At 36.4% G+C, this 17,506-nt stretch overlaps 1 protein-coding gene across 4 annotated transcripts in view; it reads left to right on the top strand.

Moving 5' to 3' along the window:
* TM9SF4 (transmembrane 9 superfamily protein member 4) overlaps positions 1–17,506 on the top strand; it is a 141,236-nt gene that overhangs the window by 56,659 nt on the left and 67,071 nt on the right. For all 4 annotated transcript variants that reach the window (XM_090373238.1, XM_090373235.1, XM_090373236.1 and 1 more), the window contains exons 5-7: positions 5,312–5,367; positions 5,472–5,513; positions 12,022–12,104. In XM_090373238.1, coding sequence (XP_090229364.1) covers positions 5,312–5,367; positions 5,472–5,513; positions 12,022–12,104 — 181 coding nt within the window. The remainder of the gene's footprint in view (positions 1–5,311; positions 5,368–5,471; positions 5,514–12,021; positions 12,105–17,506) is intronic.

Genomic DNA, 17,506 nt, shown 5'->3' with positions numbered 1-17,506 from the left:
CTAGGTGATAGATGACTCATCAACCGGTGCAATACCACCACTTTGCTTATTGGAGGCTTGAAGTGGTGGAACCCATGTTTAGTCTCTAGAGCTAAGTTCTTGTCAACCCTTCCCTATCTCTTCCATCATGCAGTATGATTGATGACTTTTTAGGTTATTATGAACATCGTGGCGAGATCCAATATTCCTTACATTTCGAGGGTACAGCTCTAAAACGGTGTTCGCAGGCCGGCCGCTAGTTAGTACACCAGACCGAACCTATTGGTAACTCTCTAGGAGGCTTCCGGATCAGCTAGTGTATAATCTTGCTACCTCTACTCTGCCAGATAGTGACTGGAGGGAGTCAGAGTAGTGTGTATGCGGGGAGCATAGTCGTGGCCACGTTATGTCAAGGATCTGGGTATATTCTTACCGTGTGTACGTCATATCCAAAAATTTCATTACTTCTTACAGCATGTCCCACCCACTTTTTCTTACTATTGAATACGCCATGAACTGTCAAACTAATAGAGCGAGCTTATCTGCGAAAAGATCTAAACCTCCCAAGCACTTCGTAATTCATTTCACAATATACGTTGTCTCAATTCTAATCTCAACGATGTCCATTTCCACTTGCAGTCTGCCAAACCCCATGTACTTTTTCTGACAGAATCTCAGTTATCGGTTGATTCAACTACTGCTTATCACAGATGCCCAAATTATTCGCTGTATAATTCCTTTTGCCTCAAAGGTGGTACTTGTGCATATGACCGCTCTGATATTCCCTGTCAGAGACTTGGCAATTTGGAATCTCCTCTTTGATCTTCTCTGGCTTAAAATCTCTTTACCTCATTGTGTCAAATTCATCTGTTGTCTCCGCCGTTCTCCCAACTCCACTAATCACTTGGAACTCTTTGCAACTTGACTTTCTCCAGTCCAACTTTCCTAACAGTAAGGTAATTTTCCTTGGTGATTTTAATGTTCACAACTCCAGCTGGCTCCCGTTTTCTAGTCACACCGAACCAGTTGGTGGTCGAGATGCTGAGGCTTTTGCAATTACTAATAACCTTGCACAGATTGTTCATTTACCTACAAGAATACCGGACAATCCTAATCATACAGCCAATATGCTTGATCTTTTTCTCACAAACAGCTCTTCTAAGTACACGGTCGATGTGAGAGGTCCTTTAGGCACTTCAGATCACAACTTGGTGATCGTCTCTTCTCCAATGGAACCTTTATCTCATGGCTATTCCCAACCTCATGTTGTTTGGCATTACAAGAATGCAAAATGGGATGACCTGCAAGATTTCTTTTCTTCTTTTCCTTGGTCGGATTACTGTTTCAAAACTGCTGATGTCAATCTCAGATCGTGTCAGTGAAATTATTCTTGCAGGAATGGAATCCTTTATCCCACACTCCACTTTAAAATATCATCCTTTAAATAAACCTTAGTTTTCCAATAAATGTGCTAAGGCTGTTCAAGAAAAGAATGTTGCATATCGTAATTGGCTTGTTTCTAATTTTTGAGTTTCATTTTCTGCCTACACCAAAGCTCGCAACAATTGTAAAGCAGTTATTAATCAGTCCAAACTAGAGTTTGAACAGGCTAAGAGTAGAAAACTTGCTTCTTGCCCTAATGGTAGCCGAGCATTCTGGTCTCTTGCCAAAGCTATTGCCCGCAACTTTTGCCCATCTCTGCTCCCACCTCTATCCAAACCAGATGGTTCTGTTGTCACTTCAGCCAAGGATAAAGCTGACCTGCTAGCATCCCATTTTTCTTCCAACTCATGTATTAATGATCTTGGTAAAACACCTCCCACCATTCCCAACACGCTCCATTCAATGCTTCCTGTGGTCTTCTGTCAAAAGGATGTCAGAAGGATTTTGACGAATCTTGATGCTAAGAAAGCTCCAGGTCCCGATGGTATTTCTCCACTTGTTCTCAAAACCTATGCTTCTGAACTTACTCCTATTCTTTGCCGCCTTTTTTCACTTTCTTATTCCAAAGGTGTTTTTCCTTCTGCCTGGAAATTTGCTCATATCCAGCCAGTTCCTATAAAGGGTGACAAATCCCTCCCATCCAGTTATCGTCCCATTGCAATTACTTCTACTCTTTCTAAAGTAATGGAGAAATCAATTAACCGCCAACTCTTAAACTACCTAGAAATCTTCCATCTGATCAACGATCGCTAGTATGGATTCCTTCAGTGTCGATCCACTGGTGATATTCTCGCTTACGTTACCCATATATGGACTAATTCAATGGAAAGGTTTGGTGAAACACAAGTAGTTGCTCTTGACATCTCAAAGGCCTTCAATTGTGTTTGGCATAAAGGTCTTCTAGACAAGCTTCTATCTTATGGTTTGCCAACTGTTTTTAGTAATTGGTTATCCAGTTTTCTCTCTGAACGCTCACTGAGGGTGATGGTAGATGGCTCTCTGTCTTCTAACTTCTCCACTAATGCCGGTGTCCCCCAAGGTTCAGTTCTTTTTCCCACTCTTTTCCTCTTGTATATTAATGACCTTCCATTGACTGGAATCCTATCCATAGTTTTGCCGATGATAGCACATTGCATTCCACTTTCCATTTTGAGAAACCTTGTCCTGCTCAATCAGCTTCAACTTCTTGAAAATCTGCTACCAATTCCTTAAATGCTGATCTTCAGGTAATTCTCCAGTGGGGCAAAGACAACTTAGTTGATTTCAACCCTTCTAAAACTGAGTCTTGTCTTATATCTCGCAAAAAGGATTCTTCTGCTCCTATGCTTATCTTTAGTGACACTCCGATTTCCAGGCAAAATGATATATCTCTTTTGGGGATTACCCTGACTTCTAATCTCTCTTGGCACAAGCACATTACAAATATTGCTTCCTCTGCATCTAAAAAACTTGGTTTTCTCTGTCGCTCTCAGCATTACTTTTCTTCCAAACAGCTGCTCACTCTGTATAAATCGCAAATCTGCCCAGCCATGGAATATTGTTCCCACATCCGAGGTGGTGCACCCAAAACCTCTCTCAGGCTTGTTGATTCCATTTAGAAGAGGGCAGTTAGGTTAATTATTGATTCATCTCTAACAGAGTCTCTCCACTTGCTGTCTCATAGATGTACTGTTTCTGCTGCATGTCTCTTCTACAGATTCGTCCATGGGCACTGTTCTTCTGAATTGGCTTCTATAATTCCCGCTCTCTCTTTTAAAACGGTCCGAACATGTGCTGCCACCAGCCAACATCCATTTACTGTCCAACTTCAAACTCACAGAACCAACTTTTCATCTTCCTCGTTTATTCATTCAACTGCCATTTTCTGGAACAAACTTCCTTCATACCTATTTCCTGAAAATTACAGTCTACAGAAGTTCAAGTCCAATGTCAACAAATATCTTCTTTCATCTTCTCAATCTCCAACCCAAGCATGATACTAAGTACTATAGGTTCTAATACCTCTCGTGTTTGTGGTTTAGATAAAAAAAAAAACAGAGATCTAGTGAGTTGGTTATAGTGCTAATAATGTGTAGAAGGTGAAAAGCTACCAGAAAAATTTTTCTTGGGAGCTAAATTGGAAATTCTAAACAGAGTGGATTTGGGATAGCATTAGATACATACTACTGGTAGCCCTCGATTTACACTGGGGTTAGGTTAATGGGGGGACAGTTGCAAATGGAACCCTTTATATAATGGAGTTAATGGGAAATCACAGTGTTAGGTTCTGGACACCAAAAAGTTTACCTACCCTTTTCAATATTGAAGCATTTAAAGTTCAGAAATAAACTTTTTTTAATTAAAAAAGTGTTTTATTTTTAACCTACATAAATACAGTTACATATAAAAAATAAATTACAAAACATTTTGACAGTGGTGTAATGCTGAATTTTTAGTTTGTTTTTGAAAGTCCTGGTTGAGAATCTTCTGTTGAAGGTGCTGGTTGAGGAGGTTGCCTTTTTTGAAGAAAGCAGCAAGTGTTGATTGCCTGGATTTGTTCCTCCTTTCTTTAAGAATTTCAAAATAATGGGTCAGAATTGATAGACACCCCTTTTAACTGTGGCACTCTCCCAGTCATGATCAATGTCACAGAGCTCATTAATGAGGGACTCTACACTTATTAGAATCGGTTGTAGATCACTGGTCTTCATAATTTTTAGAGGAGGGTCTTCTTTCTCTTCCTCTTGTTGTTTGCTAAGTTCTGTAGCTTCATGGTGTTTATTTGAAAGAGTCTGTGCATGACTTTTCAAGAGCTCAGTTACATCTTCAGCTGTAACTTCTAACTCTGCCTCTTGTGCCAGCCTGCTTGTATTTGCTACAACGTTCTGTTGTGGGCGAATTCTCAGAAGTCATTCATGAAATCTGGGAGAAGTTTATGTCACAATCCATTTAGACAATTGACAATCACTTCTGCCAGGCTGTGTTAATGTGATTGATGCCCTTTAAGACATTAAATTTAAGACATTATGACCGCCAATATTCTCTGATGGTAATGTTGGACTCGTGTAAAGCTTTTACCATTTCTGTAAATGTTTGCCATAGGTGATAAGCTTTAAAGGTAGCTTTTACCCCCTGGTCCATCGGTTGCAAAACTGATGTTGTATTACCTGTGATTGGCTCAGATTGTCCTTGATCACGTGAACAGTGCATGGTGCATAGTACAGTACAATGCCGATAAATTTTGTTTAACCATTTAAACTTTCAATTTATAAAAAAAATTTCAAAAATAAATATTCATGGTCTTGTGGTTAGTGACCAGCACTATTGCGAATTGGCACAAATCGGACCAGCACAAAATGAGGGCTACCTTTATATTTAATGGTTTTTAAGATCTTAAAATCAGCAGTATCACAAGCTGTTATTTTAAATAATGTAAATAAACTGTATATATATATATATATATATATATATATATATATATATATAAGGTTGTGTAATTTTAAGGTAAGGTTGCATAAATTTTATGTAATTAAAATTTTATATTTAATGCTTTAAATATTTCTGTTGCATTTAATATTATTATTATTATATTAAGAAATGGCACCTTAAAATCAATCATAAACATGAGTTATGCCAATCAGTTAAAATTATTTACATTATAGTCTATGGATAAAGCACCCCTGCTTAACGTTGATTCACTTACCGTTCTATTTTAACAGTCCCCCTGTACTAATACTAATACTAATCATTGTCCCAGTTTAATACCACTAAGCAAGAGACACCTATAATAGGAAATGTCTTGCCAAGAACTACACTTTGCTTAGCACAATTTTCTTTTTAATTTTACTTGCATGTTTTATGAATATTATATTTTTGAATTGTATATAATTTTCTGTGTTTTATTTGATAGCCATATATAAACAATCACCTGAGGATTATTTTGAAATATCATTCCCAACAACCAGGGTAAGTAATGAAGTAAATGTTTTGTCCAAATTTTGAAAACAAGATTCTTTTTTAAAATTATTGAATGCTTATTTGATAACATGATGCTTTTATTTTTAATACAGGGACAGCTATAGAGTTGTTGGATTTGAAGTGGAAACACAGAGGTAATAAATGACATTTTAATATTTAATTCCCAAGTTTATTAATTATCACCAATATATTTACAGATCAGCATTATAGATGTCTTAAAAGTGAGGCACCTATAATTCTCAGAATTTTGGGTTAGCAGACTTAAGATGGCTAGATGATAAAACTGAAAGGGCTGTATGTATCCTCATGTTAAAAGAATTAATGGATAAATTTAAATAAAGCTGGCTATAATTTAAATAATTTTGATAAAGTTGGGCCCTGTCAGCTTTATCATCTGCTTGCTGTGATATCTTAGTCTTCTTTGAAATCAATATTCTGAGCTTATTTGTAATTTTTCTTCAAATTTAAAGTTATAGCAGTATTCACATTTTTTGTCCATCTTTTTAAATATGATTTCTATTGCCTTTTTCCTTTCTTTAAAGTATGTTTCACATCTTCAGGATATCAGTTATTGATTGGATAGATGACACATTGACATGGTGTTGTTCACTGTCTCATAATTTATTGTTTTTTATTTGAGGAAATAATATTCTATATGTCTACATACACACACACTGGCCTAAAAATGTGTACCTTTATTCAGTATCGAATTGAGCCACCTTTGCTTCAAATAACAGCAAGTTTGTGGTGCAGTATGGATTCTATAAGATGTTTTAGTGCATTTTGGTCTAATTGTAACCGTTCTTCCAGCAAAATATTGCATAGCTGCAACAAAGTTGAAGAGGATTTTTTTTTTTTTTTTTTGCCATATAGCTCTCTTCAGCTTATCCCATACATTCTCAATAGGATTGAGACCAGTTAATATGGGGGCCAGGGTAGATGGTGGAAACCTGTGTCACGTTTCCCAACCATAAAGTGAGCATCACCTTTGGCATAAAAATGCAACATTACTACGTTTTCATTACAATATTTCATTATTTTCATTGCAGTAATTGATGATACATGTCATTATCAGTAATTGCAAGGTGTAGTAGATCCGATAAAAATAAAAAAATTCAGGTACTCCCTGAATGACATTCGACCTTCCACTGGTATCAAAGGGCCCAGTCCTTGCCAACAAAATGTTCCCGATACTAGATGGTTGGGTTGTCTTAACAAGCAGGCAGAGTCCATCACTTCATGAGGTTCTCGCCACACTGTCTACCGACAAAACAAAACTGTTTCATGATTCGTCTGACCACATGACTTTCTTCCATTGTCTAATCACTACATTCTCAGCACCACTGCAAGCAGATTTTTCTGTTTTTCTCTGGAAAAAAAAAAAAAAAAAGTGGCTACAAGTTAAAATATGGCAGTTCTGACCTTAATTCAATTCAGGTGTTATTTGCTGCACACTGGACATCCTATTTTTCCATGCAGTCCTCCCTAGAGTACGACACATTCTCTCTGGAAGTATTGTTTTTCTGCCACATGTACACCTTTGAGATATGGAAGAACTGCTTGCTTTCCAGTCATTAAAAACCTCTGAGATGAATGCTTTTGACAAACCAGTTGTCTTTTGTTTCTTGAGTGATGATCCTGCTAAACATGCACTCATGATAAGACTTTTTTCAAACTCTGGTAGATCGCACGTTTCCTCCATTCTGGCTTCAGATTGCTGCAGTTGAACAGCCTATGCAGTCTTTATACTCAACGAGGCAGGCAACACTATCACACCATGTCACAGTTTTCTCTACATCTATTTGCATTTCTTTTGCCTGTGACTGTCTTAATACAAAGATTTGTGTTTTTTGGGCCAGTGTGTGTATTTATTAAATTGATTAAATTTCATCATCTGGATCTTAATTCCAAAGAATTACTTCGATTTGGATCGGAAATTCTCAGGGATTCAGAAAACCGAAAATGTGTAATTTTTACAGTAACATTTTACTAATAAAAATATATTTATTTACTAAAGTAATTTAGCATTAGCATTAGTTAAGGCATATGATGCAAGAAAGCAAGCTTATATAGCATCAGCCAAAAAGAAACAAAAAAAAAAAAAAATCTTCCCATTTCACCCATCTGGTCACTCCAAATGTTTGTCTAGTTCAGCCTTAAATTTATTTAAGCTATTAACTTCCACAACAACAGATGGAAGTCTGTTCCAATAGTCAACTACCCGCTGGCTAAAGGCAAACTTCTGCACATCTATTCTACAACTGTATTTCCCCAATTTGAATCTATGCCTCCTCAGGTTCTTAATCTGAGCAAACAGAAGTATCCCGTCAGCATTGAGCCTGCTCAAACCATTCAAGGCCTTATACACCTCAATCAGATCACCTCGCAGGTGCCTAGTCTCTAGATGCTGCAACTTGCAGAACTTCTTAAGCCTTTCTTCGTGAGCACACCCCTTTGTTACTCTCACCAATCTTGTTGCCCTTCTCTGTACTCATTCTGGCAACTCTACATCCTTTCCAAAATGGAGGCCTCCAGACCTGTATACAGTACTCAAGGTATGGCCTGACCATTGTCTTATACAAAGGGATAATCACCTTCTTGCCTCTGCTAGCAAAATTCCTATATATCATTGACAGAACTCCATGACCTGCTCTGGCAGCCCATCTGCACTGTTCAGAGAACTTCATATCTGACTGCACAATTACTCCCAGGTCTTTTTCATTCTCCACATCTCTGAGTGTAGTACCACACAGTTGGTACGTTTCTCTTAGGTTACTGCTACCCATATGGAGTACTTTGCATTTGTCATTGTTAAACTTCAGTTGCCAGTTCTCAGCCTATCTGCCTAACTTTCCTCGATCCTGTTGCAGTAGCATACTGTCTTTACTGTCATTAACAACCCTGCTAACTTTTGTATTATCTGCAAACTTGGACATTAAGCCTATGAGAGCTTGGGGTGTAGGGTAAATGCCCTCGAAGAAATTAATATGAGGGGCCCATCAAGCTCTCAGCTGCCTAGCTCAACAACAGAGCTCACTCCTGTGCATCAAACAAAACAGAGGCAATCTCCAAGGCTTAATGCGCTGGTCCCAAAGGAACTAGTTATTGTTGGTTGACTCTGGTGTCTGCCATGGGCAAAAGTTGATGATGCTGTAGAGCAGATATCATCTTTTAAGGGCACAAAAGGTGATGTTGTTGTACATGTTGGAACTAATGACATTAAGAGTAAGAGATCTGCAGATTTACTCAACAAGTACAAGTCAATGTTGAAAAAAAGTTGCGAGTTTGGGTTGAATGTGAAAGTGTCTGCAATTCTGCCCAGACACGATATAACAGGGAGTATGTGATGAGAGCCTTGTCGATCAATTTGGCCCTGGAGAGATTGTGCAAGGCTCAGGGGCTAGAATTTTTTTCAGCCTGGTCTGTGCTTGTTGACAGAAGAGACTGCTTCTACAGGGATGGGATACACTTAAATAGAAAGAGTGCAAGAATATTTGCTGATGCTATCAAGGCAGTGTTAGATGGGTCGGAAAACTGCTAGCTTGGGGGGGAAACACAGACTAAAAGGTTAACAGTGGCTACAAGCAGAGGCAAAAGTGATTCTTGCACTGCTTCTATTAGAATGAGCAGCAGCCTGGAAAGTAAGGTAATGGAGATTTCCAGGACTGCTGGGAGTCATAGTGGAACAAGTAAATACATGAACGGTGTTAGGGTAACTAAGAGTAGGAACATGTGCATGTATACTTGCATGTACACCAATGCTAGGAGTGTAGTTAATAAATTTGATGAGCTTGAAGTGCTAGTCAAGGCATCAAAGGCAGATATTGTTGGGATATCAGAGATGTGGTGTCACACAGATATAAGCAGTGCAGAATTGGAATTTGCGGAGTACAATGTGTACAGGAAGGATAGACAGGACAGGAAGGGAGGAGAGGTTATGATGTTAGTTAAGAAACACACAAAATCTAAGGAAGTGCATCAAATTGATGTTGGTGGACAATACAGTGTTAAGTCTGTTTGGTGTGAAATAAGCACTGGGAAAGGAAAAATGAGAGTAGGTGTGTGTTATAGGCCTAATGAATCTGATGAGTATAATGAGTAATTGTGCAGAGAAATAGAGTGGGCCAGTAAATCAGAATGTCTTATAATGGGGGATTTTAACTTTCCAGACGTTGACTGGAACTTGTGGTTTGGTCACTCGCACACTAGCAAGACTTTATGGATTTATTGGATGACTGTTTTCTACAGCAACATGTTCGAGAGGCAACCAGAGGGAGTAATACTCTTGATCTGATTATCAGCAGTGATTATTCATGCATTAAGAATTTGCAGATAAAGGAACCACTGGGTGACAGTGATTACAATGTACTGCTGTGGGAATTACTTAAAGATGTAACTACCATCAAGGCTAAAGGGAAGAGCTTTTGCTTTTGTAAAGGTGACTACAGAGATTTCAGACAGTTTTTAAGAGGTTTAAGACACAGCATGGGTTTGTTGAAGGGAGGTCTTGTCTGACCAATTTCATTGGATACTATGATGTGGTCACAAAGGAACTGAATGCCAAAAATAATTTTGATATCGTATACTTGGATTTCAGGAAATCTTTTGATACTGTTGCACATGGAAGACTGCTGTACAAATTGGAGAGATATGGCATTAAAGGTAAGTTGTTACAATGGATAAAGGGATGGTTGAGTGGGAGACGACAGAGAGTGGTAATCAATGGCACTGCTCTTAGTGGACAAATGTTATTAGTGGAGTTCCCCAGGGTTCGGTGTTGGGCATATCAGGTTTAATGTCCAAGTTTGCAGATGATACAAGGGTTGGTAGGGTTGTTAACGACAGTAAAAACAGTATGCTACTCCAACTTGATCTGGATAAGTTAGGAAAATGGGCTGAGAAGGGGCAACTGAAGTTTAACATTGACAAATGCAAAGTACTGCATATGGGTAGCAATAACCGAAGAGAAACATACTAACTGTGTGGAACTACACTGTGGGAAGTGGAAAGTGAAAAAAACCTGGGGGCGGGGGGGGGGGGGGTAATTGTGCAGTTAAATATGAAGTTTGCTGACAGTGCAGATGGGCTGCCAGGGCAGGTCATGGAGTCTTGTCAATGATATATAGGAATTTTGCTAGCAGGGACAGGGAGGTGATTATCCTGTTATACATAGACAATGGTCAGGTCACATCTAGAGTACTGCATACGGGTCTGGAGGCCTCATTTTAGGAAGGATGTAGAGTTGCTAGAACGAGTACAAAGAAGGGCAACAAGATTGGTGAGGGGAACAAAGGGTGCTCTTACCAAGAAAGGCTTAAGTTCTGCAAATTGTAGCACCTGGAGAGTAGGCACCTGCGAGGTGATCTGATTGAGGTGTATAAGGCCTTGAATGGGCTGAGCAAGGTGAATGCTGATGGGATTCTTCTTCTTGCTCAGACTAAGAACCTGAGGGGGCACAATTTCAAATCGAGGAAAGAAAGTTGTAGAATAGATGTGCAGAAATTTGCCTGTAGCCAGTGGGCAGTTGATTGGTGGAACAGGCTTCCATCTTTTGTTGTGGAAGCTAATAGCCTAAATAAATTTAAGGCTGAGCTGGACAGGCATTTGGATCAAATGGAGGGACGAAATGGGCGAAATGGTTGGCTGATGCTGCATAAGCTTGCTTTCTTGCATCGTATGCCTCTACTAATGCTAATGCTGAAGTTTTTTTATAACATTAATATGGTAGTTAAATTAAAACTGTTTTAAGACTGTGTGCATTGATTGCCATTTCCTTAGGCAGAGCAGATCATTTTTATTGGTCTAATTAATAAATTAACATGGCTATTTAAAACCATAGTCATTTAGAGAAAAAAGCCTCAAACTATAGAAATTGTATAACTGTGATCAGCTACTGCATATCTATACCAATTATAAGCAAACTAAAGTTTGCAAAAAGGCATTATTATATTGAACCTCATGTTGTTGTGAATCGCTTCACAATGAGCTACTCTACTGCTAAATTTTAAATAAATAACTTTCCCTGGGAGAAGTACACTGTTATTTATTCTCAGTAGAGTGCCATCACTCACGTGCCACTGCAGAGGTAGATGTCGTCTCTTCGCTTGGTGAGTCAGCACTCTCAAGTGCAAGTGCTGAAATTTCAGTTGTGAGCTAACTGCACAATATTATATATAGTTATGCTACTTAATTTCCACTTAGAATAAGTAACAGTATACTTTTCTTGAGGGAATTATTGCTTATTTGAAGTTTAAGAGTAGGGCATCTCATGAAATGATTCACAATGAGATATAATATAATGATGCCCTTTTGCAAACTTTAGTTTGGTTAAGATTAGTATAACAATGTTTGATGTGGTTATTTAATTATGTGCTAATTTTCAGTACTCATTTGCTAAATTAAGAAGTAAATTAATGTGCAATTTTAGTGTCTTATGTATGAAAAATGGTATTTATTTTGAAATACTTAGTTACTTGGAACTTCTTGATTAATTTAGATAAAAAATTTGCTTATGAGCAATATAACCAATTATAAACTATTCTTCCAAGATTTCCTGTGTTAACATGTCTCAAAAATAAAGTGCGGGATATTAAATTTACTTATCTCATAAATATGTTAACACATTGTTTCTTTAAAACTTAGTGTGGATTTGAGTGAACTAAAATTTGTTGGAGAAAAATGTAGCTTTCCAGAGAAACACAAGCAACAGTCAATTAATACCAAAGGTAAGTGATTAAACAGCTGAATGGAATTATATCAGTAGCAGGCTTTAATTTATTACAGTAACATATGATTAATTTTTCAGATTTTTAAGTGATAGGAAATTTAAGTTCAGTTAATCATTTTTGAAAAATTCTCTTATAACATGGAATTATCTGAAAGTGTGCACTATGGAAAAATGTCAACCTTGTAGGCATTTTCCACAGTGCACAACTAAGCTAAATATGTGTTTTATCCATGCAGCATATTAAAGAAATATAACTTTGGTTTCCTTCTTATTTAGGTTTTAGGAAATACTGAGTTCTGAAATTCCATTTGTGTGAGTAACAAAAATAACAGCTTTTTTTTAACTTACCCAAACAATAATGATAATGCTTACACTTTTGTTTAGGTAATATTCACAACATAATACAAATTGTATTACAAAAACAAAAAGAACTTCATTGCATTTTGGACTTCCAATGCAAAAACATAAATCAACTGGATCAAACATTTCTCTGAAGTTCATACATCAATTTTCTCAAAAGAAAGTAGATAAACTCTCATTAATAGATAACTGCAAGGGTAAAAATATATTAAAACTTTCACTCATCTGAGACAAAACAGTGTTGTTTCTTTGATAATACCAATAGCTGGAATTCTATAGGTTTTTACATTATTATGGTGAAATGTGTTTCTCCTTCCACAAAATCTTCATTAATATAAAAAACTTGAATTTTCAGAATCTTCTCTTCATTCCTATTTTTTAAGCTTCGTCAACTTGTTACTCCATATCTCACTTGTGCAATTTGTGCGTGCTGTGTTCGTTGTTGTTGATTGCTTTTCTTTTTTTACTGTTTTAAATTTTACAATCAAAAAAAAAAAAAAAAAAAAAGTCACTGAACGGAAGAATAAAAATATCACATACCTCTGTCTTGCATTTTTAATTTGTCTCTAAAACAAAGCAATGTATATTATTAGTGGATGTAATACATTCTTTATTTGAATGTAGATAAACTTGCATTGTGTTGAGAAGCAATCATTCAAATGATCAGAATTGTATGAAAGCTGTCATCTTACATATGAACATTAACTAAATTAATCTTCTTTTAATGGCCGCACAAAATCATTCATAATGGAAAACTAATTTACTCACATATTTACCAAATATTTAACTTTAACCCTTGCATCTGTTTTATAATGTTCTCTACGTGACATAGTGATGCATGTTGTGATGCTGTGACTGTCACATATTTCTCTTCAATTATTGCATTGATGCCAGTTATTTTACTTATAAACATGAATGGGAAAACATTAATAAGAGTGCGTATTTATGTTTGTTTCCTTTAAAAAAATGCAGAAATTATATCTACAACTTTAAAAAAAGATGGATTGTATAAGCCTTAATTATAACAGTAAGTACAAATACCTTTTTTTTTTTTTGCAACTATGATTTCTTAACAGTATATCTTTCAGCAACCAACAAGTTTAACTAATTAGGCTTTTAATTATTTATTAACATTTAATATTTGTTTTACGATAAGTAGTGTATGTGGAAGAACCGGCCAGCTATCATTTTATTAAATCTTAATCAAATTTTATCTTTAAACAAATCTTAAATATCAGAGTAAGGGGATTTACAGTCAGTCCTGCTATAACATGGTATATGTGTTCCTAAAAATCTCTGCGTTATGGTATTTCTCATATTAAAAACAACAGGGCTTATGGAAAAATAGGGATAGGGGCAGAGCACCCAAAAAAAGTTGTCTGGTAAGTAAAACACTAAAAAAAGTTAGAAACCCAATTTCTAATAAATAAATATTACAGTAAATATAGCACTTTCTTTACCTTGAAAAGATACTTTGTATTGGTAGGCGACTAATGTATGCTTATGTACATAATTAATACTGTAATATATGCATACTAGTTGATATTTCTGTTCACTGACTTTTTTTTTTTATGGATTGTAAAATTTAAAACAATAAAAAAGATAAGCAATCAATAACAACGAACACAGCACACACAAATTGCACAAGTGAGATATGGAGTAACAAGCTTATGAAGCTTAAAAATTAGGAATGAAGAGAAGATTCTGAAAATTTAAGTTTTTTATATTAATGAAGATTTCGTGGAAGGAGAAACACATTTCACCCTAATAACGTAAAAACCTACAGAATTCCAGCTATTGGTATTATCGCAAAGGCAATAAAATAGAATTTACTACCCATTTACAATAGATTGCACTAACAGAAAAGCCCAATAAACTGCTGGGAACAGCAAATTGTTTTTATTGTTTTATGGTAGTGACCTCCAGAAATGTGCTCCTCTGCTCACAATATCACGCCTCACGAAATTTCTGTTCGAGCAGATAAATGTGAGCTCCTGAAAATGTGAGTCACCTATGATATCACCTGTTATCTTGTGATTACAGCAAATGACAACCGTGTGTCTCCGACCAATACAACTACAGTAAATGGGAAATATATAGCTCTCACGCATTTCAGATCTTTTAAGCTTTGTAAACTTGTATGTATTGCTGCGCAGGTTGCTATGTTCAGCTTGGTGCTGGTTTTGCATTCACCTGATGTTGCTTACAGACGAAATTGTGCACAAACCAATGCGAAAATCGTGTTATACTCTCATCGTTCCCTAATATATCAGTCACGTTGCAGCAAATTCACATTGCTAAAATGCGCATTATAGCAGAACTGACTGTGTTTCTTCCATACAGGTAAGCATTGCATGGTTTTTCTTCCTACAAGCAGCTCACAGATTACATGCAACTTATAAATACAGCATATTGATAATTCATGGCTTTAGTTACCTCAGTTCTTATTCCAAAGCAGCCTAACTATTATGAATATAATATCTGTATTATCAAAAAAAAAAAAAAAAAACCTAGAATTACAAGGCAAAAGTCAAAAAGTTCCAGGATTGAATTTTTTAAAAATGTGTGAGCATTAAAAAAAAAATCCTTTTTACTTTATATGTCAACTAAGAATGTCTAGAATTTTTTACAGCAGGTGGTCTTTTGATCTCATGTCACAAGAGACTTATTTTTCCTTTGCTATTGATAGTAATTTCATATTGTTATTTTTAAAATATCAAAAATTTTGATTTTTGTTGAATTAAAAATGATTTTGAAATGATTGTTGAAGCACATAGTGAAAAATCCTTATTAAGAGGTAGGATAGTTGAAAAAAATAGTTCTGCAGTGAATGATGCAATATCATTGAAGGTGGTACAAGGTGTTGGACACCATGCACTTCAACAAATGGCAAACTTGTCTCCTACATTAGAATCATTATTTGGGCCAATTGTCAAATAAGAATTGAAGATGGACTCAAGTTGGAATATCGTTTGACAGTTGCCAAGTCACCATATCTTATGTTTTAAGCATGAAAAAATTATGCAATTTATTTCTTTTTTTTTTCTGCAGACTTCAAACAACAAATCAGATGGAAATAAGATATTTTCAAAGGAACTGGTTGAAATGTGATAGTGACCCTGAATTTCTGATAAAAATTGACAGGAGATGAAATGTCACATTTTCTTTACAACATGAAGACAAAATGATAATCCACTGAATGGAAGTCTCATGTATCTGAGGAAGAAAAAATTCAGATTGACAGCCTTAGAGGTAAATTATGCTAGAATTATTTATTTGACTATAAAGGCATAATTTGTTATGAATTTATACCAGGAGATCATACTGTTAATTGCATTTGAGAAATGCAGTCAGAAGAGAGCTGATCTGTGGGTAAGAAAAATTGGAAGTTACAATGCTCTTATTTGTTGTGCAGCAATTTCTGAATATCTTTTCAAACTCACTAACTGCCTTACAACATCCTCCTTATCCTGGCTTTGCACAATGTGAATTTTATTATTTTTTTGCAGACTAAAGAGATTAAAGATTAGAGGATTGATGATTTTCTACTGAAGAAGAAATTATAGCAATATTATGACAAATACAATCAACCTGCAGAGAAGGATATTGAAGAAGCTTTTTTTGTAATTGTATAATCAATGAAAATATTATGCATAAATATCAGTAAATAAAAATTCATTACTGAAATGTTTTGATCTTTTTTTTTTTTTTTTATTCATCATCTGAGAAGTGGGTGTACAGGTCACTGTGATGGTACAGATCATATTTATGAATGAGGGATCAATAGCTACAATGCAGCACAAGTACATTATAGATCAGTAGTCAAAGTGTGGCACAAGGAGCTTTCCAACAGTAGCAGTTTAGTCACATAACAATACATAAGGTCATGATTTAGCATATTAGGAGGGTGCTGGAGATTAGTCTACTCAATAGGTCCTTACAGTGCTGTAGTGTGGAATTGGATGCCCATTGTTTAGATTACCACACATCCATGCCCACTTCCACTTGTAACATGATCTGTTCCCAGGAACCTGTATACAAGGTACTCAGTGCCTTGATAAGGGTCGTTTCTAGAGAAACTTGTCTTCAGGATAGAGTCCAAGCTTGTCACACTGCTGAGACCCCTTATTTTTGCTTACTCAAGCCACTTCCATCGCAGCTTTTAATCCAACCAAGACATTATATTAAGGTCCACAACCCAGGACAGATTCAACAAGTTGTTCAACACTGATCTTTACTTTCCAACAACATTGTCATCATTCTTTTGGAATAAGCTTCCTACTGAAGTTTCAGAATGTACCACATCCTTATCTACTCCAATAACTGCTTTTCCATTCTGAATCTCCATTCATTCCTCAGTTCTTTCATTTAACATAACTGGACATAGTGCCTTTGAAACACCAGCCTACCGTAAGTTTGAAATGCAATGAAATCAGCCTCAATTGCAATTGGAGAACTTATTGCCCTCTTCAAGTCTGGCTAAACTAGGTGCTGCAGAGAAAAATTCCTGCCTTAGGTCCATATATTCTTGGCAATAGTATATGAGAAGCTCCCATGTTTCTTCCAGTCTACAATAGCATGTAGTTATATCAGAAATACCCTGCTGGTTGAGTTTGCATTATATGAGACATGTCCAGTTAATAAGAATGTACAGTCTAAATTAGGTTTAATCCATATTGTCCTATTATATGCTATGCTCCTAACATTTGGGAAAAATTTCTGAGTAGTAGCATCCTTTGCACTTTCAGTCTAAATACCTTTCCATCTAGTCATTAACTGATCCCAAAGCTTTTCTTTCTCTTTGCATGGATAATTGGCTATATTATTGCTAAGACCTTGAAAGCTGTGTTTGACACCCCAATATATATATATAAGGCGCCTCCGTAGCCAGGTGGGAAGGAGCAGCAGTGCATAGCACACGCTTCTTCATTAGACCGGGGTTCGAGCCCGTCACCACCAAATACGGAGGATGCGGAAAGGCCAGGGAATGACCACGCTATATCACGGAGCAATATGGCCTTAGTTACTAATGCTCCTAAA

Source organism: Mastigoproctus giganteus, chromosome 5, assembly GCF_048544385.1.
Source record: "Mastigoproctus giganteus isolate SK-2022 chromosome 5, ASM4854438v1, whole genome shotgun sequence".
Classification (NCBI taxonomy): Eukaryota; Metazoa; Arthropoda; class Arachnida; order Uropygi; family Thelyphonidae; genus Mastigoproctus; species Mastigoproctus giganteus.
Note: the sequence above shows the minus strand (reverse complement) of the source record. Positions and strands in the feature narration are given on the sequence as shown.